Source organism: Pleurodeles waltl, chromosome 3_1 (genome assembly GCF_031143425.1).
Source record: "Pleurodeles waltl isolate 20211129_DDA chromosome 3_1, aPleWal1.hap1.20221129, whole genome shotgun sequence".
NCBI lineage: Eukaryota > Metazoa > Chordata > Amphibia > Caudata > Salamandridae > Pleurodeles > Pleurodeles waltl.
The window spans coordinates 609,926,093-609,948,140 of record NC_090440.1 but is presented as its reverse complement, the minus strand read 5'-3'; the positions used below and the strand labels follow the sequence as shown (position 1 = coordinate 609,948,140).

Sequence of the window (22,048 nt, the reverse complement as noted above, 5' to 3'; positions counted from 1 at the left end):
CTGTTTGCGGTATTGCCGCACCTTTAACACCGTCCGCCAGGGTTGTAATGACCCCCAATATATATATATATATATGTAATATATATACTATTACTGAATTAATCAAAAACGATATTTGTGATGGAAATGATATTAATAACATTTTTGAAAATTATATTTCTCACTCAAATAAATCAATATTTTTGACAACGGCTTTCTGTCATGATATTTCTGTAGCAACATTATTTTTTGCCAATATTTCTGTATCTCAATATTTTTAACTCAGTATTTTACCCAAATACCAAATATATGTTTACATAAAAGGCTCAAGGCTCTGCAGCACACAGGCATCAATAGAGACAGGTGAACAGTTGTGTCCAAACATTTAGAAATTCTTTTGAAAGGTTGGCTACTTCAACAATGTATAGGAGAACTGCAAACATGCAGGTAGAGCGAGTCCATCACACCGGTGATGTAGTAAGGGGGCTTGCCCAAATAACAAACACTTTAGATAAAATGCAAACCACTAAAGCAAGAATTAGGGCAGCAAGGTCGGTTGGGGAAACTGTGGAGGACTGAAGTGTGAACAGTATTTCTGTTGATGACCCTGTTACCTCAAGGTGCACTAGAAGTTAGAACAGCAGATGAAAAGGAATACAGTTTTTCAACAGAAAGTCTTAACTACTGGATGACAAAAGTGCAAATATAAATACAGATAATTTAAGTCTTTTTTTGAAGTTAAACAAAAACCTGTTATTTTTCGGAAACAAAAATCTTTTTTCTAAATTCTGATTAATATATATTCAAATTTAAATTGCTCACCATCAAATGAGTTCGCAAATAAACAGAAAAGAAGTTTACTGATCTGTATTTTTTGTTTGCTCTTTCTTTGTAGTTATGTATGTGATGTGTACCTTAAAGATAGCTGTTTGTTACATTTCCACTGTGCACACGTCCCTCTGCAGCTCTTGCACTATTTTGTTCTGAATGGTAATCTGGGGGTGAAGGGAGTTCAGCAACTTCTTCATAAGATTTCTCACTTGCAGGGTCCATTTTATATTTAGGGTGTGGCTAATTTATGCAACATTACACAAGTAGCTATGCTTTTACAGCAAATAGCTAGGTCATGCTGTAGGGCATCCTCACTTTTGAGCAGATATCGGGACATGCCTTTAAGTAAGGCCAATGCAATGCATTTTGGGCCCCCTTTTATATTTTGTACCTAATTACAAACCTATTTCTAGTTGATTGTATTCTGCAAGTGCAAAATGTTATGTTTTCCCTAATTTTCTTTTTGTGAATGTTTAGTACATCCAAATAGGAATTCACTATTTGGGAAAAATATTGTTAGAGTTTCTTTGTATTAACAACACCCTATTTGGCAGTCACAAACCAGTTTAACTAGTTCGCAACTCCTTATTTTTTTGTATTGTACTTCTTCCATAAACATGCTCTCTCAGTAATAAAGTTTTAAATTAAATAGTTGAACAAGCACGGTGTATAGCTTTTTTTCTAGGAAGAACCTTTATCCCCATGTTGTCCACCTCTTTTGTTAGTATGATTTTTTCACAGGATTTTGTATGAGGCAGGAACTAAGAGCTCCAAAATTCAAGCACAGTCTGGCGAATGACTGTCTTGGACTTAAGCACACGTTAGAGTCCTTTTCTTTACTGTGGACAAGGTGTGATGTTACTCACTTTATAGAATTAGGAAAAGCTTTTAGTACAGGACACTCCCAGCATGAGATTTCAGACATTAATTGTGAAGCATCAAGAATTAATGTTTTGCTTGGGTCCGCACCTGACAAATAATGTCAGTTAGCTATGCTATTAAAAGTGGCATGCGGCAAGAGTGTCCAGTGTCGCCCTTACGTTTTGCAATAGCTATGGAAGCCCTTGCATGTCTGGCATGTACGGGCTCCGCCTACAGAGACCTCGAGGTGGGCCCCATCGGCCAGAGAATTGCGCTCTATACTGATGCCCTCCTACTTTTTCTTGACAACACTGGGGAGGAATTTGCGGGGTCAAGAACTCTGCTGGAGACCTTTGGCTCTTTTCGGGTCTCAGGGTGAATTGGCAGAAAACCCATCTCAACCCTGTGAAGGCCAACTCATCTGGGATCCATATTGCCTTTCCAGCTTAGGAGTCATGATATATCGTAACAACACTGACATGTTCAAGGGGAATCTGAGCCTTGCGACAAAAAGTTGAAGACTCATGTAAAGGTTTGAAGAACACTTTGCCTATCGGTAGCTGGACAAATAGCCATCCTAAAAAAAAAAATTATAGTCCTACCTAGATTTTATACTTCTTTGTAAAACTCCCACTTTGGATACCTAGGACATTTTTCACACATCTCAACTCCATTATAACATCCTTCATCTGAGGCACTAGAGGCCGTCAGGTGGCCCCGGCCATATTGCTGTGCCCCACCTCACGAGGGGGCATGGCAGCTCCGGACTTTTAATTCTTCTACTACTTGGCGGCTTAGTTACAGTAGTTCACTCAGTGGATTTCTGGCAGGCAGACCCCTGACAAAATCGTGGCCCCTATTGTCATACCCTTGGAAGACCTAGTACGAACTCTCTTGGGTATTAGAATTGTCCTAATAATGGACTCCTGGGAGTTTGCAGTTATCCGAAAATGTTGGGCCAGTTGTTTACGGAAAACATCCACTCGGGTTCCCTATCCTCCAAAACTCCCACTCAAAATCATACACGCTCTACTGCATGGTGGGGATAGGGGACGGCTAAACGAATGGGCAATGGTGGGTGTTAGTAAGGTGGGAGACATGTAGGGAATCAGTTTTAATCCCTTTTGATGATCTCTGAGCAGATCACAATTTACCCCAAGGCCATTTCTTCTTGCATCGATCTATGGTGGTGTCTATACGTCGCCACAGGAAATTAGAGGGCATTGAACCTAAAGTGTTCCAATTCTGTTGGTACATAGCGTTATCGACCGGTACACTCAAAGCCATCATCTGCTTATACCGCTCCTTAAAGGCAGACACCCTACTCCCACTAAAAGCCCTACAGACCTGTTAGGAAAACAACTTGCAAACCCCCATTTCCGACAGAGAATGGGAGATTATACTGGAGCACATCCCTAAAGTATTCAGGAATGCACATTTTAAATTGATTAGCTTTTACCTTTTACATAAGGTTTACTTCACCCTGGACAGAATCAATAGGCGTTTTGGAGTAGCTGACGCCTCATGCCCCTTTTTCCATATAGTATGGAAATGCCCCCACCTGACTACTTATTGGGAGGGGATTACCAGCACACTTGAGGAAATAACTGGAAAATAGGTCCCCCTCTCCTTGGGGTATTGCTTACTACACTGGTTCCCTCACACCTCTAAAACAAAGGTGACTAGTAAATTTCAGGATTTGTGTCTGATATTGGCCAAAGGAGAGCCCACCCACCATTAGAAGAACAAGATGGACCCCTGCCTAACAACCTGGCGTATGAAACTGGAAAAATGAGCACTCTTGCGCAGTGCGGTGTCTACTAGGGCCTAGGGAGCACTAGTAGACTCTGTAAAAATCCCTACTGCTTCCTTGCACAAAGCCTCCCCAATTTACTCACCTCTAGGGGGCCATCACCACGACTCCTCACCCCTTAACCCCCACATTTCACAGCTTTCCTTCGCCTAGTATATGCCAATCACCCACAGTGAATGCCACTTGAAAAACTAAGCCAAAGACATCACACACTGGGAAATGCCAGAGCAGCCACGTCATAAGACTCCTAGTGATTCCAGTTTCTGACTCGGGAACAGGGAAGGGGGGTTTTTTGGTCACAAGACTGTGAATTATCAATTATCAGTTCTTGTGAACATTCAGCACCATTATATTGCACAACAGAACATTCCGGTCTTGTCTTGACTATCTTGTATTGTTTGCTAAACTACCAATAAAATTGGTTTATGAAAAAACTCAAGAATCAATGAGATTTTCTTGTTAATGGACATGGCTGTGGAACTTACGCCCATAGTTATAATTTTTTTGCGCCGCTTTTTGACGCAAAAGCGCAATGCAAACTTAGAAAATACAATTCTATTTTCTAAGTTTGCGCCGCTTTTGCGTCAAAAAGTGGTGCAAATGCGGCGCTAAAAAAGTATAAATATGGGCGTTAGACTCTAAATAGGTTTATCTTGGGAACACTGCCCTGCTCAGCCAGGTCTGAGGCCTCTCTGTTTTTACAGATGACTAGGGGTGGCTCCTTTCGAAGGAGCATCACCCACTGGCTCAGCCAGAAGCAGAAAAATAAAACAATAGTTTACTATTGTTTTTTCTGCTAAAATAAAACAATAGTTTACTATGGTTTTATTTTTCTGCTTCTGGCACAACCAGCAGTGTTGGGGGGGGTAGTCCATGGGAGGTGGGAAGGGGGAGGAGGAGAGAGTGCACCTAAGTGCGCAAGTTTGTTTGGCTGGCAGTCTTAGGCCAGCCAAACACACATGTGCACTTAGGTTTCTCCAGCCCTGCTGTATTTAACAGCTTGGCTGGAGAAACTGCACAGACCCCAGGGCTTTGTCTGAGTAGCAGTCACTGACTGCCGCTCATACCAATCTTGATACTGCTTTCATGCTAGCTTTTGCTTGAAAGCAGCGCCAGGATTGCTGGGGAGCCTGTGCTGGTGTCCTAGCAGTGAATGCTTGGACACCAGAAGAAGAGGAGCGTGAGGTGGCAGGAGGCGGCAGAGACAGAGGCAAGGTAAGTGCTCTATTTTTTTTATTTTGACCTCCTCTCCATTCTACCCAACTCCCCCCCATTCCCCCCACCCCCCTTTGCCCGTTCCTTTGAGTTATGTGGCGGCAGATGCTGCAGCAGACAGATGCACAGAGGCAAATGGGAAAAAACACAATATATAGAATGGGATCTTTTCTTTTTATATTATGTTTGAGTTGAGAAATATGGTACAGAAAGCAAGAGTGATTTTGTTTTAGCAATTTAACTGTCTGTACCGCTTCCATGAGTATGGGTTACAAAAAAAATCAAATCCTCCCCATTGAGCCAGTTTTCAACTTTGATTAGGCACATCTAAGTTACAGCAAAAGAGTAGTACAACTGTGCTGAAAAGGTCACCCCTGATACAATGTAAGGCAAGACTGTAGACTAACCACTTGTATAAAGACAAAAACCTGCTTTCTGTGTGTGCTGATTGGTACAGGCTCAGCAGCAGTACTGCACCCCATGACCAAGCAGAGTGGGGCACTCTACTGCAGAGACTGGGATTGCCTCGTTTGATCCGCTTTCGCTCTTCAGTCCAGATCTCAGCAGTAACATCTTAGCTGCAGATCCTGGAGGCCTCACACCATGTTGTGTGAGACCTCTCCCTTTTCTCCAGATCTACAGCAACAGTCCTAGTCTGCAGACCAGTATCATACTCCCTTCTCTTTCTGCAACTGCTTCCTTGTCAGGTCTACCTCTGTTCCACCCCCTTATCCTGCTGAATCACTCACTCCTCTCCTCCATGCTCGATGTGCAGGACATCCACTTTTCCTCCCCGTAATGCGGAGCTACAAACCACTGCCCCAGATCTGGCTGTCACTCTCAGCTCTCTCAGGGAAACAGGGGCACAGCTATCAATGGTGCAATTGGACAGGGGCCCACCAGTCTGAGGGCTCCACTTCACTCCTATTGTAGGTGTTTATTTGCCACCTGATATTTATGCAGTCTAAGGGGGATTTTCTTTGGTTTCATTAGAGTCCATGGCACACATGGTGCAAGAAGACTCCCTCACTTCTTCAATAAGCACCTCTTCTCTACTGCCCCTTATCTCTCAGCCCCATGCAGCCAACTTCCATTCCATCTACTTCTCTCTCTCTGTTTTCTTCCTCCTCATCCCCTGGTCCAAAGAGTAGCCGCTACCACTTGGATAGTGGGCTTACTTGTAACCGGGTCATACTTCTGCTGCACCAAGTGTGTGTGTGAATGCTTGGAAGTGAGAGTTTAAATCAAAATTAAACATTTTCTCCTAAAATTAGTTGCTGTACCGTGTAAGCTCTTGTGATTTCGGCGTTCTAATGATACCATATGCTGTTACTTTGATGTTGTCCGTGAAATCCTGGTAGGTCCACAGTCCTTTAAGGGAACCTACTAAGCCACAAGTATGTAACTTGAAGTTTAGGCAGCCAACATTCCATGCAGTAGAGGATACCCAACATCCATGGCAACAATATTGCTCTATCCCTATGGATGTTGGCCCTCAATAAACGCCCCAAGACTAGACAAAGGGAATTTTTTTCAGTAGAAAAAAACTAGTGAACTTTTTTAAGACTGTGTAAGGGGTGGGGGGCAGTAGCACATAGCCAACTCCTGGAGCTCCTGGGAAAACCTGGGATGACATAATTATTTATACTCGAGTAGTATAAATCTGCACGTGACTTTTGTGACTTCTAAAAAGGAGCCTTTGTTATGCCTGACCTAATGATTAAGGGGTTGGTGAATTTTACCCATCACCAGGTAAGTTTGTTACACTTCTACTATTTTGCATTCGTTAGATGTTGGTAACAACTTATTTAAGTACCATATTTGTATCATTCTTGTAAATCGTAATTGGAACTTTGGGTGGCAGTTTCTGTCCGACACATGTGTATTGAATGACATGGGGCCAGTGTTTCTGCTCACACTTGCTTGTTGTTAATGTATGGCATGATGGAAGATAGTAGATAAACGCCTACTTCATAATCTTTATCCTACAGTTGGAAATGTGTTCTGTTTGCTTGATTTAGGAATTGTACTTGGCTTATAACAATCTCTCTGACATGAGCCAAGTAAGCATGCTGGACCATCTAGAGATCTTGGATCTGGAAGGGAACAACATTGATGATATAACTCAGATCCAATACCTGGGATTGTGCAGCAAGCTGAGCACACTTACACTGGAGGGGAACCAGATATGTCTGAAGCCTCATCCTGAGTCTCCTTCGGTAAGCCTCTTTTTCACAAACGTTTTAACACCTTTTTGCAAAAATAGGATAAACTAAAGATGGCAGATGTTAATTTTCTTACTGGCTTATAGTTCCTGTGGATGAAATATAGACATTTTAGTATCCTGTGATCCACATTTTGGTTTTGGCCTTCATTGTCTATGGGGCACAGATTATCCCTGTTATCAACAGGACTTTAGACATAGCAAAAACGTAGTGCATTTTTTTGTTTAATCTTTCCTAGTTTTTGATAGTTTTTCCTGATTGAAAAAATGCAATGCTTTGTCTTAATTGAAAGTAGCTTTTTTAAACCAATTCTTTGGAACTGCTTTCTCCCTAAGCATAACTTCATGAATGTTGAAATACAAAGCAAGGCCTTTAGAGTTTGATGGAATTGGAGAACCGCCCCAAATCAACTGTTAGGTTTCCACATCAAACTAGTGGGACCACCACTTCATTTAAAGGTTGGGGGGGGGGGGGGGAGCTGCTGGGATTCCAACGGCTCTACCATGGAACCATCCCTTCTGGTTCCATGGTAGAGCCGTTTTGCTACAAGGCCAACAGCTTCAGTGAGCTGGACAACCTGCCTTTTTTAGGGCAGGTCTTCAGTTGCTCTTGTGATAGGTTTGTTTAATTTGATGTATGTTTTTTTGAGTACCAACTCAAACTTGGCATACAATAAAATAATCACATTATAATATTATTCATAAAAATATAAACCTATACATACAACATTATATATATGAAAAACCAGAAAGGGAGCACCCTGTCTCACACTCCAGCATGCAATCAGCCCCAATGCATTATGGTAAATGCAGTCAAATTTCGTTTTTTATCCATAAAGTAAACTGTAGTTTTTACCTTAGTAGGTGCAGCAAGTGCTGTAAATCTCTGGACACGTTTTTCTGGGTTCAGCCATTCATCAGCAGAGAGCAGCTTTGTCTGTGGGGTTGCTGGAAATGCTGCCAAAAGTCCTCTCAGGTTCATGTACCAATCACTGGCATGCAGGTGCTCAACCAGATCTTGTCAGCTCGTTGGCTCAATGGAGCCCTCTTAAAGCAGGAAAACCAGAAAGGGAGCACCCTGCCTCACACGCCAGCATGCAGTTAGCCGCAATGCATCATGGTAAATGCAGTCAAAGTTTGTTTTTTATTCATGAAGTAAACTGTAGTTTTTCACCTTAGTTGGTGCAGCAAGTGCTGTAAATCTCTGGACAGGTTTTTCTGGGTTCAGCCCTTCACCAGCAGAGAGTAGCTTTGTCTGTGGGGTTGTTGGAAATGCTGCCAAACGTCCTCTCAGGTTTATGTACCACTCACTGGCACGCAGGTGCCCAACCAGAGTTCAAGGGAGCCTTCTTGAACAGGAAAGCCAGAAAGGGAGCACCCTGCCTCACACAACAGCATGCAGTCAGCCCCAATGCATCATGGTAAATGCAGTCAAAGTTCGTTTTTTATCCATAAAGTCAACTGTAGTTTTTCACCTTAGTAGGTGCAGCAAGTGCCGTAAATCTCTGGACACGAGTTTCTGGGTTCAGCCCTTCATCAGCAGAGAGCAGCTTTGTCTGTGCGGTTGCTGGAAATGCTGCCCAAAGTCCTCTCAGGTTTGTGTACCACTCACTGGCACGCAGGTGCTCAACCAGAGCTCGTCAGCTCGTTGGCTCAAGGGAGCCTTCTTAAACAGGAAAACCAGAAAGGGAGCACCCTGCCTCACACTCCATCATGCAGTCAGCCATGTGGTACCCAAACCACTCCGAATCTGCCACCACCTAATAGCCAAGGCAAGCTGTAATAGTCACAGGCCATCAAATGTGCCTCCAACTATCCATGATGACATTGTGTAGGCAGTCAGTCAGCAATGCATTATAGGACTTGCTAGGACTTTGTACTACATACCATGTACACACCACAGTGACAAATATGGGATCTCCAGGGGCACTTACCGCCTCCAGTACCAACCCATAGGTTGGAAGGTCACATCCCCACAAGTATAGCTCCTAGGAATGCATTATATTTGCCATCAGACCTCATCAATTTGACATGTTGCAGTATCCCAGGTTGGCTACCTACACATACCCTACAGTCAACAGATCACCTATATATTTGCCTATTCAGTTATCAGGCCATTACTCGGGTCCCATGAAGGCCAGTTCTGAAATGGAACTGTAATGGCAGCCCCACAATTTGTCACTACCATAACCAGTACATGATTAATATACTCCTACTGATATCAGGAGAGTGACACAGTTGCATATACAGGATAGGCTACAAAGATGGGAGTGGACAGACACCTCAGAGCCACTAATGCAGTTGGCTGGAACTGGTCATACACAATGCTTATGGTGATACAAACATTCACATCCATTGTATGGCCCGGATGGGGTGATACATGTGCCTATGACATTGGTGCATCTCTACATTACAGACATGGAGAGGTATGGAAATGCAAGATCTACATCCACTGACACTAAAGCATGGGGACACATCTACAAAATATACTCTGCCAGTGTGCCTAGTACCCATTTCCAATTGTTGATACACATGTAGCATTAACTTCAATGTCACTTTGCCTGCAATGAGGCACCAAATCCCATTTAAGGACACCTAAGTCCCAGGGTTAAGTGAGTACTCACCCCCTTGTAGCTACTGTGCTGCCCTCAAAAGCCCATCCACCTCAGTGTAGGCCACTGCTAAAATGCAGGCCATTGGTGGTGGGGGCAGGGGGGTGGTGGGGGGGTAAGGGTCCAACAGGCACCCATCCCTCATTGGGAGGACATTCACAGCTGGGCCTCTGCGGTCTTCTGGGCCCAGCGCCTCAGGTCCTCCCACCCCTTGCAACAATGGGTGCACTGCAGGCTATGGACCCCCAGGGTCCGCACTTGCATGGCAGTGACACACCAGATCCCCTTCTTCTGATGGGCATTGACCTGCATGGGTGACACAGAAGGAGAAAGTTATGTAGACTGGCACCATACCAACAGCAGTGGACTAAACATCAGACCGACCAAATGCCCACACATACCCATCCTCATGGTTCACACGCCTAAACACCATGCCCCCTACATGCATGCACTCCCTGACCGGAACATGTATGCCCTTCACCCTCACACACCCCTGTCACACATGACTATGGCATTGGGCTCACCTGTTGGAGGTCTTGCTTGTAAGAAGGTCAAAAGTCAAGTGAGCAAGGTTGCAGAAAATGACGGTCACGACCACCATGTACCGGACCGCCACCTTCGGCGGTGATCGCCATTGGCTGCAGTTCCCCATAGGCAGCAGTGTTATCCAATGAGAAGTTGCACGGCGGTTGCGACTGTCTACCTCCATGACGATAGACGCCGGCGGACTTAGGTCACTTCCATCTGTCCAGTGCTGCAGGACAGGCAGCTGCCATTTTTTGCTCATATCATGCCTTGATGGTGGGTGGACGGTTGTCGACGCGGCGGTGCTGGTGGTGGAACCGCCTCTTTCCCTCCCTCCTGAGTCCTGGTGGTGTTGGATTTGTGACTGTTTTTGATGGTCTTCATAGTGTGACTCTTAATACAGCAGTTGGATTACCGCCAACATGGCAGTCTTTTGGTGGTCGCCAAAGTCGTAATGAGGTCCTATTGTGTTTTCAAAGATTTTATCTGTTTACAGTCATCCGTAAAGCTAGCAACATTAACATTCTTCTTAATGTAGACCCAAATGTACCAACACATTTTCCCATAGAGACAGAATGGGTAAAACCCTTTCATAAAGCAGGCCCATAGTTTTTTTAGGATGTTGCTGTTCATTGATTCATCATTCCATACCACTAGAAGTAAATCTTTTACGATTAACCTTTCAGTATATGCAGAACCCTAAGGTGCCGTTTCCAATCATAACCAGGACTGCAGGCAAAATTTTTCAGCCAGGGCACCACAACCGGTTAGGCCAAGTTCTCTCCTAACAAGTGCCTGTGGAGTTGCCAGCTTCAGATAAAATAGTCATCTAGGAGCTACTGCTTTGTTGGAGTTAAACATACCTTAGACCTTCTCTGAGTAAATGGGGCAAGCATGCAACATAATTGACAACGGTTTTGCATTGAAACCATTTAGGAGAGGTACTGTGGAGAGTTTACATTACCTTCTCGCCCCCTCACTTTGCTTCATTACCTGTGAGGCAGGCATGCAGCCAGCACCCCATCAATGAGAAACTAAACGTACCCTACCCTTACCTCTTTCTGTTTTATCGGTGTCATAAAGACATCTGTCATTGGTTGTGCATGTTACACTGGCCTCAGCTTTGAATTTCAGATGGATTATTGTTTGTAGTCAGAGCAAATCCTTTTCAGTGGAAAGCTTTCGTTGCTGTTGGGGGTGAAGTGGTATGTGCGCTCTGACAAAGTCAAGAGACACGCTGTCATTAACTGTCTGCTCTCACTGGTAATCAGAGCTGGCACCTGATGGAGATCATCACTCTCTGAGAGGAGCAAATGCTCTCCCTGGGAGCAGTGTGTGAGCCAACCTGGAAGAAGCCTGGAAAGAAGGTAAGCTTTGTTGGTGAAAATAAACAGCTGGCATATAATATAAATTGAATTGCTGATTATTTCACAGCTATGTGAGTAAGATGCTGTTAATTAGTCCGAATTTTGTGAAAGCGGAATCGGGACCAGATTATTTAAGCCTGGAGATTTTCACTCTAAAGGCTGGGTGAGATGGAGCAACTTCCCTGAGGTTTGTGTGTTTAAAGAAGAAAAATGGAGACAAAAAGTAGAGAAAAAAGGAGGCATGTCTTGTCCTTTACTCCTGAGGAAGATGAAGAACAGCCAGAAAGGCCAGGCCATTTTTTGTTGCTTTAAACAGCTGCTTCATTTATGCTCCGTCACCTGGCCTGCCTCTCATCTCACCTGCTGGCTGTAGTAGCAGGTATTGTGGTGTTGGAACTCAACTGTAATAATTTATAATAGTTGAGTTCTTTTGTCTGTTCTTTATAATCGGCACCTGAGCGCATTGGAGGTCGGATCTGCCGCGGGGAGGACGCCACCATCATACTGGTGGCATCCCCCAAGCCCTATTACAATGTTCCCGTCGGGCTGACCGATGACAACATTGTAATAGAGTGTTCCTGCTGGTCAGTCCGGCTGGAACAGTGCTACAGTATAGGATTCGGCTCCCTTAAGAGAGCCAAGTTTTGGACCGTAGCACAGAGTGGGATGGCCAGCACTGTTGGAACGCACACTGTCTGCAAAGAAAACAAGTGCGCATTCCGATGGTGCTGGGCAGGGGCCCACCTGTTGCCCCCCCAGCACTGGCTTTCCGCCAGCCTTCTCATGGCAGTAAGCAACACAATTGTCCCCAATCTCTGGTCCACAGGGAGTTCGCCTATTCGCATGGCATCATAGTACATGACCAGGACTTGTGTTGATACCTTAGAAGCCATCCCCTTGTAAATTTCGACTAGGGGCTGTTGGGTTGGGGCCCATTGCCTTACCTACTTGTAAGGACCTTGGGGCTTCAGTGATTTCGGCTTCCAAGAAAGCATTCCCCGGAAAGTCTCTGTCAGTGACAGATAGGATTTGGACTTGGTTGTCCCTGAGGAACTCATCACACTCCTGAGGTAGTTGTATAGTTAGTCTTGTAATAGGTCAAAAGAGCTCCACCACTTTGTCTGCTGATTTGTGGTAAAAGCCTGCAGTGTCTCAAATTCGTAACACATCTCCTCAGATCTGATTGCGTTTCTCTAACCACACCAGTCGTCCGCCAGCTTTATTGCTGACTTCGTAGAGACGTCTTTGTATGCAAAGTGTTTTCTGGCTATATATTCGGCCAGTGACCGAAACTCACTCTCCTTAAGCCACAGCTCATGGCCACACTGTACATGTGGTGAGTTTGGGGCCCCTGCCTCCAGCCCCTGTATTTCTTTTTCTAGCACGTCTAGCGCAGTGCGTTTTGTTTTTCAACCTGCAATCATCTAGGTCGCCTGGCCTCGAAGCACCATTTTAAATGCCTCCCAGAGAATACTGGGAGAGTGAACTGTTCCTGTGTTTTCCTGAAAGTAATGCCCCTCTATTTTCCCAAGTTGTGACATCTTATCCTTATCTTTAAAGTACCAAGGGTATATGCCCGGCATTGCCTCTGACTACTTCCACCTCAAGATCGCAGACATACACAACAGCTTCACATCGTCATCACTCACCATCACCACCACCGACACAACCAACACGACAGCACCCTGCCGCACCAACCTACTGAACACTTGGACCCCCACCAACGACTAAGAAATCGGCAAAACCATGAGCTCCATACACTCAGGCTCCCCAACAGACCCTTGCCCCCACCACATCTTCAACAAGGCCAGCCAAATCATCGCTCCCCAGCTCCGGGCCGTCATCAATAGTTCCTTTGAGACCTCAATCTTCCCAGATATTTGGAAACACGCTGAAGTCAACGCTCTTCTAAAAAAAAAACAAAGCAGTCCCTGAAGACCTCACAAACTATTGACCCATCTCTCTACTCCCCTTCCCCGCAAAGGTCATAGAGAAGATCGTAAACATACAACTATCTCGCTTCCTAGAAGACAACAACATACTCGACGTCTCCCAGTCTGGATTCCGCAAAAACCACAGCACCGAGACCGCCCTCATCGCCTGTACAGACAACATCAGGACCAGATTGGACAAGGGCGAAACCGTCGCCCTCATCCTTCTAGACCTCTCCGCAGCTTTCGACACCATATTCTACCAAACCCTCCGCACACACCTCTTCGATGCCGGAATCTGCCATAAAGCCCTGGACTGGCTTACCTCCTTCCTCTCCGAAAGAACCCAAAGAGTTCGCCTCCCTCCTTTCCGGTCTACAGCCACCAAGCCCCACCCTTTTCAATATCTACATGGCTCCTCTTGCTAACATCATCCGCCCCCACGGCCTCACTATCATTTCATACGCTGACGACACCCAGCTCATCATCTCCCTCACGAAGAACCCATCTACTGCCAAGAATAACCTACATGATGGACTCCTCACCATCGCTAACTGGATGACAGCAAGCCACCTCAAATTGAACTCAGAAAAAAACGAAATCATCATCTTCAGTCCCAACAAGACAGCATGGAACGACTCTTGGTGGCCCACCACCCTTGAACCACCCCCAACACCCACCACCCACGCACGCAATCTCGGAATCATACTGGACTCATCTCTCTCCATGACTCAGCAAATCAACACCATATCATCCTCCTGCTTCAACACCCTTTGCATGCTATGCAAGACCTTCAAATGAATTCCTTTAGAAACAAGAAGAACGGTCACCGACGCCCTCATAAGCAGCAGACTGGACTAAGGCAACGCCCTCTACGCAGGGATCACAGCCAAGCTTCAGAGAAAACTCCAGCGAATCCAGAACGCAACTACACGTTTCATCCTCAACCTCCCTCGCCACGAACACATCTCGGCCCACCTCGGATCCCTACACTGGCTGCCCATCAACAAAAGGATGACTTTCAAAATCCTTGTCCACGCTCACAAGGCCCTCCACGACACCAGACCAGCCCACCTCAACGAGCGAATCAACTTCCACAAACCTACTCGAAAGCTGCGCCGACCTCACCCTCGCTACTGTCCCCCGCATCCAACGCACCACCTCTGGAGGCAGACCCTTCTCCCACCTTGCCGCCAAAACCTGGAACTCCCTCCCCACCAACCTACGCAAGACACAGGACCTCCTAACCTTCAGAAATCACCTCAAAACATGGCTTTTCGAGGAGGAAACCCCCCCCAAAGCACCTTGAGACCCTACCGAATGAGTAGTGCGCTTAAAACATTTGTTTGATTGATTGATTGATTGATTGACTTAGGGAGCGTCTCCCGAAATGTCACTGTAAGGGGCCAGTGGTCAAATATCCCTCTAGCTCCATGTCTTGACTCTGCAAATCTGGAGGCCGTCATGTGGTGAGTCATTAATTAGTTAAGTCTGGAAGCACTAGAGTGGGCTGCCAGTTAGAATGTATATTGGCGGTCCATAGGGTTATGCAGTCTTCTCAGATCCTGGAAGGCCCAAGGCATCCATGAAGGCCGGCAGTGGAGAGGGCTGTGACTCGCGGATCCCTGGGCCTGATCTATCTGTCAGAGGGTCCATCACTGCGTTTCAGTCCCCCCCATCACTAATATGCCTGGGTGCATCCTCACCAGTGTATCACTGGGGGCAGGTAGTGTTTGTGCATGCATATTTGGTGAGCTATAGACTTAGCAGACAATTAGTGCACATCCCTGCCAACTCCTGAATTGCGCCACATACCTCCCCAGGGGGCTGTGCCAAGTGGATTGTAGGATGTCCAGGAGTGATTCTTTCACCAGTATTCCTAACCTCCTGCAATCAGATATAAAACCTGAGTGTGCCGTCAGCAGATACCCCAGTCTAATTAGGTCTTAATAGTGATTACCCTTCAAGTGTATCTCTTAAAAGAGAACTATATTTGGGGAGTGTCTTTTTAAGAACTGTAACACCATCGTCATTTTAATTTTACTTCCCAGCCCACTGACATTACAGGACATTATCTGGAGCTCGGTCCTTGATGGAAAAGTCCTGCTCCATATGTCAGTCATCTGTCATGCCCCATTCTTATTTGCAACTTAGTCCCCTTGGTGGCCAACAGGCCACCTGTAGCCATCACCCGACTCATTAACATTTTTCTACTTTGCTATACAACTGCTAACATATATAGCAATAAATACTGTCATCAACATTTGCATTAAACACACCCCAACACCAATTGCAATAAACAGACGCCCAAGCCCCCCCCCCCGGGCAAAGCAGCCCTAAAACTGCCCCCCCCCCCCACCAACATAGTGTCTGTCACCGCAAACCAAAACCTTGTATTTGTTAGAACATGACTTGTACACCTCAAAAAAACTGTAGCTCGTATACCCAGCAGTCAGCCATCCCAGCTGTGTCAGTTGTCCCTATCCCCCCTCCCCAGGCCTATATGCCCACATGTTTTCTCTGCCTTCTCACCGCCATTTGCTGTTCGTAGCACTCCGACCCCCGCACTCGTGTTGGCTTGATCCATGGACTAAAGTCATCTGTTCTGCTCCCACCATTTTTTCACTGGTCCTCCTGGTCATGGACCAGAGATCGGTGTTCCTCCTGTGACAGGTTGCTTCTTTTGTTGGGTTTACATTTTTTACTGATGACGCACCAGCCCTCCAGCCAATCCGACATTTCCTCAGGCGTCTCGAAGTGCCAGGTCCTGCCATCTGCTATCACCCGTAATCTCACTGGGCACATCATCATATATTTCAAGTCCACCTCGCATAGGGATTTCTTGACCTCTATGAAGTTGCATCTTTGTCGCTGGACCTAAAGTGTGAAGTCCGGAAAAAAACAGGTCGTCGCATTTTCATACTGGATGGAGTCCTTTGCTCGGGCAGGTTGTAATATGGCATCTCAGTCCCTAAAATTGAATATCCATGTTATGATAGTCGGGGCGGTGCACCTGGTTCAGGCAGAAGGATTGGCGCCCTGTGTGCCCTTTCCATCGTAAAGAAATTTGAAAGTCATTTAAGCACCAGGGTTTTAGTCATGATTTCCTCCACAAATAGTTCAACACTGGGCCCTTCAGCCTTTTCTGGGACCCCGCGATTCTAATGTTATTGCAGCGCGCCCTTCCTTCTTGATCCTCCGGATGTGCTGCCATCTGGATGTGCGCCTTCTCTAGTTTATCCAGTTTCTCCTCCAGTAATTTCATGGTGTTCTGAAGGCCGCCCATAGTGGACTTAGTTGAGGTAACCTTTTCGGAAAGTTTCTGATAGTCTGCCTGCAGCATTGCAACATCAATTGTTTGGGCATCTAGTTTTGGCTCAATGGTTCCCTTCAGGTTCTTTCTGGCCACCTTGATTTCTCTGAGAGAGGGTTACTCCTCCCAGGTCAGACCTTCCTCCTGCCTCACCGGCGGTCCGTCCCCTAGCCATGAGGCCGAGAGAGCCACTGCGTAGTAGTCCATTTTGCTAATTTGGTGTGGACTCCCCCTGCGACATCCAACTATGCCAGGGCTGGACACCAGCCCGCTGCATCATCTCCCAGCGCCTTATGGGTCTCGAGGGTGTGGTGGTGTCTCCTCTCGTCGGGACCCAGGAAAATCACTGCCCATGGACCCCAGTGGTCTTCACTCTGGGTGGCCAAAGATTCACCCAGCCAACGTCTGTCCGTCCGTCGGCACTCCAGTCCTCCTCACGAGGAGCCACGGGGACAGTGAACAGCTCCTGCTGTTAGAGTCTGGAGGTCACTAAAGGCCGCCAGCCCTCTTGGAACATAGGGGTTCAGCTGATGGTGCTCGTCGGCTCCCCCCTCACATGTGCCCTTCCGCTCTCGGTAAGGGCCTTGTCGTCTCTAGTCAGGAGGGAGGATGGCTCACCTTATTGACTCCTGGTGGGCCAGCCAATCATCAGTGTTGGGCAGTCGGGTATACTTCGCCAGCGCGCCACATTGCCCCGTGGAGCAGCACCGCAGGTAGTCAGGGAGCCGATGGCCCCACCCCTCGTACAGTAGCCAGGGTGTCCACAAACCGAGCCAGCGGGCACGGTCTAGCAAGGGCCGCCTTCCCACCGCTCCAAAGCGTTCTCTGCCAGGGTCGGGACCTCTGGGCACCGGCCGATACCCCTGTTTCTTCCTCCACTGCTCCGTGCCACTCAGGCCTCGGGAGTGCCACAGGCCGCACTGGCCATGTCGTTCACTGCTTAGCTCCCGTCTCGTCTTTGGGTTCGCTGCACCCTCAACTCAGTTCGCTGGTGGATTGGGAGGTGCAGGTAGTGTGCAGATTTATGTCCCAGATGTGGGATGGCCGATGATGGTGAAGTGGAGCTGTTCTAAACCGACATTTCAAATGTCATACTCCAGAAGCACATAAGCATCTGACCATGCTCGATGAATATTTTTTTTTGCTAAAAGATGCTTCGCGTCTTCTGTACCCAGCACATAGTTCTCATTCTTCTTTCCACATCAGGGCTATTTTAGGCTTGATGACATACTGGTTAATCAAGAGCTCTTAACTTCACGACTTTCCACACCTAGAGTGCAGAGCCATGAAGTGAAGTGAAAAGAGCGTATCCAACTTAGGGCCCTGAAAAGGGGAATAACCCTAGCCTTAGAAATCTGTCCTCAGAGGGGGGAGGCATGGGTGGGTCTGTAAGGAATCTGCAGCTAGATATTGTCTCTACAGGAAAATACATTACCAAAAATAAGTAACTTGTTCATCTGATAGAGACTTCTAGCTGCAGATTCTTTACCTTTGAATAGATACCCAAGTCATACCATCTAAAAAGTCCTGGAGGACCAATTGGACAAAATGCCCGTCTCTGTGGGCCTGAGTGTCCAGGCATGTTTAGGTTGCTGTAATCACCTTTTACCCCGACAGATTTGGTGGTCAGGGTTAGGCACTGTGAGCTAGCCAGAAGTTAGGCTGACAGCTACCAGGCAATGTGGGTTTACTTAGTCTCCCACATTCAGTGGTGCTGCTGTCCTAAACAGCAGTACTATTAACTAAATGGGAGCTGCATAACATGGCACCACCAGTGTACCAAGGTCAGGTACTTATTTAACTGATCTCCTGAGTAGCTCTCTCGTCTGACAAAGATGCACTATTCACCTTTAATACAAGGACATCCTTGGTGTTAGGGAAAATCCTCCTCAGCTCTATAGGTAGCACCTATATTAGTTTGTATGTTGTTCAAGCTTGAACCTTAAAATGTTGCCCTGTTTGGCCTTTCTATCTCTGACCTCTGTTTAACAATGGCACAGCCAGTAGTATTCCAGTAAATTCTAGACATGTTGTCACATAACATTTATTTGCGAATGGGCTACCCAATGGGGATGGAGCTATTACGTTGATGATTGAGGCACATGATTCATACAGAACTGAAGCATTTTACTCATGGGTCAATTTTCCTGCACGCCATGCTTATTCAAACATATTTCACACATATACGGTGGTCAACCCATCAGCACAGTACAGCGCATACAGTTATTTAGAAATGCTATTAACATATCAGGAACATCAAAACTGGTTCCAAGGTGCCCTTTTACATATAATTGAACACGTTAGATTGGGATCCCTAAGTAATGATGGGCCTCATGCCCAGTTTTGGCTACTTATACCCCTTCTCCAAACATACAAAATTTACAGGCATCAGATCTGAGACCATTATACAATAATTCAGTAAGAATATACAGACACTTAATACAGTTCGTAATGCGAACATTGAATACTGTCCCAGCAAGGGCTGCTCCAGCTGTTCAACACCAATTGGCTACACCAGGGATAAATCTGGTAACTATCAATGGAATTATGGGTAAAGTTCCCACCAGGCGTTAAGAAATTCAGTTCTGGATTGCGGAAAGAACAAATCAGTTGGAAGCAGTGATTGCCCATACGGGCCCCATGATAAACATAGAATTCTCACAGTATGCTTGCTATTTGGGATGGTACGCTCTGTTGAAGTTTTTGCTTTTTCTGCAGTCTATACCATAACACATGGTACTCCATCTCTTTCGGTTTTCCATAGGTGTTGGAACAAATTCATAATGAGCACGAGCTGCCTCTGCCCTGGATTTGGAGTTGAAACTAATGCTCAGTTATTTTAGGAAATATTAGTGGGGGAAGCAGCAGCATTGGGCGTATTCGAACATCTCACACAGGTTCCACAAATAGACCAGGAACGCGAGCTACCAAAAATAATTTCCAAGAAGGAGAAGGACAGTACTAAGCAAGCACATGAGCTTTCTAAAAAGCATTGGGACAAACCAAAATCTGATAAGGATAAAGTAAAACAACGAGGAGAAACCCCGTGTTCAGAGACCTCGGAGAAATAATAGTGACAAATCGTGACAATTTGAAACGACAGTATACTGATACATGCCCTTCTCATTCTTTTCACAACTAATCCGACAAACAGACCAATAGAGGTGGGCGGTCAGAACGTAGAAAGGAGGAGTACATGATACTGAAAAAGGACTCACAGAGCTCATATGATGTCACAATAAAAGTGGAAGAGAAATGTCCACAACAAAAAAACACTGTTTAAAAAAAACAAGGTTTCAGTGATTTCGGCTAACTAGGCCACACATATTGAGAACATTACTGACGATAAGGGAGCTATACAAAATGGCAGAGGTCACAATAGTTCGCCAGAATCTTCAAGAGAATCTGGATGTGACAGCAACTAACAACTACATTGAAGTCGAAACCACAGACAGGTGGGTCGCCCCTCAAGACCGTGTTTATAAATTGAATATTCAAATTTAGGGGAACATAATGCGCACAATTAAAGAGATTTTCTGGGAGAGATTAACGCTCAGTTATGACATTCTGGTGGCAGAAAAAGATGGCTACCAGAATTTGTGAGAACACTCCCAGAAGGGGAAGATGTCATTTTGCCATCTTTCTCAGTCCTAGTTCCAGATCCAGTAAAATAACTCTATGCTGGAACTTGGGTTCTGGCACAAGCTCCAGTGCTGGGATAGGAACTCCACATACCATGTCATACATATATGATCCAGCCCACAAATACAACCTCAGTTCCTATAAAACATGATGCAAAAGTCCCTGTGAGGGAAATGATCTCACAACTTCAGTACCAGGGAGTAATTGAACCTTTGTATCTCCAGTAATCAATCCTTTGTTTACCGTAGGTAAGCCAGACCATTCATACAGAATAGTCTTAGATTACAGATATTTAAACAGCCACACACACATCCAAAATACAAAACTCACATAGCCCAGCTTTAATGAACAACATTGTCCGTAAAGAAATACAAAACAACCTTGGATATTTCCAGTGTTTTTTTCTGCCAAAGCATAGCGCCGGAAAGCCTGGATCTAACTGTTTATTTCACGCTCGGCTCATAGAGCCAATTTTATCAACTCCCCCAAGGGTATAAAAACAGGCTTGGATTGTTCTCAGCCTGTGTAAATCAGTATTACACGATATTCATCCTGAGGTGCTGTCTTATATAAATGACATTTCAATACACATTTGGCCAGGATAGATCCAAGGTCAATTTTCCTGCACGCCATGCTTATTCAAACATATTTCACACATATACGGTGGTCAACCCATCAGCACAGTACAGCGCATACAGTTATTTAGAAATGCTATTAACATATCAGGAACATCAAAACTGGTTCCAAGGTGCCCTTTTACATATAATTGAACACGTTAGATTGGGATCCCTAAGTAATGATGGGCCTCATGCCCAGTTTTGGCTACTTATACCCCTTCTCCAAACATACAAAATTTACAGGCATCAGATCTGAGACCATTATACAATAATTCAGTAAGAATATACAGACACTTAATACAGTTCGTAATGCGAACATTGAATACTGTCCCAGCAAGGGCTGCTCCAGCTGTTCAACACCAATTGGCTACACCAGGGATAAATCTGGTAACTATCAATGGAATTATGGGTAAAGTTCCCACCAGGCGTTAAGAAATTCAGTTCTGGATTGCGGAAAGAACAAATCAGTTGGAAGCAGTGATTGCCCATACGGGCCCCATGATAAACATAGAATTCTCACAGTATGCTTGCTATTTGGGATGGTACGCTCTGTTGAAGTTTTTGCTTTTTCTGCAGTCTATACCATAACACATGGTACTCCATCTCTTTCGGTTTTCCATAGGTGTTGGAACAAATTCATAATGAGCACGAGCTGCCTCTGCCCTGGATTTGGAGTTGAAACTAATGCTCAGTTATTTTAGGAAATATTAGTGGGGGAAGCAGCAGCATTGGGCGTATTCGAACATCTCACACAGGTTCCACAAATAGACCAGGAACGCGAGCTACCAAAAATAATTTCCAAGAAGGAGAAGGACAGTACTAAGCAAGCACATGAGCTTTCTAAAAAGCATTGGGACAAACCAAAATCTGATAAGGATAAAGTAAAACAACGAGGAGAAACCCCGTGTTCAGAGACCTCGGAGAAATAATAGTGACAAATCGTGACAATTTGAAACGACAGTATACTGATACATGCCCTTCTCATTCTTTTCACAACTAATCCGACAAACAGACCAATAGAGGTGGGCGGTCAGAACGTAGAAAGGAGGAGTACATGATACTGAAAAAGGACTCACAGAGCTCATATGATGTCACAATAAAAGTGGAAGAGAAATGTC

The 22,048-nt window shown here is 45.5% G+C and overlaps 1 protein-coding gene across 1 annotated transcript in view; it reads left to right on the top strand.

Annotated features, from left to right (window-relative positions):
- The window catches only part of LRRC56 (leucine rich repeat containing 56), a 623,145-nt gene that overhangs the window by 189,544 nt on the left and 411,553 nt on the right, over positions 1-22,048 (top strand). The window contains exon 8 of the mRNA XM_069223062.1: positions 6,721-6,918. Coding sequence (XP_069079163.1) covers positions 6,721-6,918 — 198 coding nt within the window. The remainder of the gene's footprint in view (positions 1-6,720; positions 6,919-22,048) is intronic.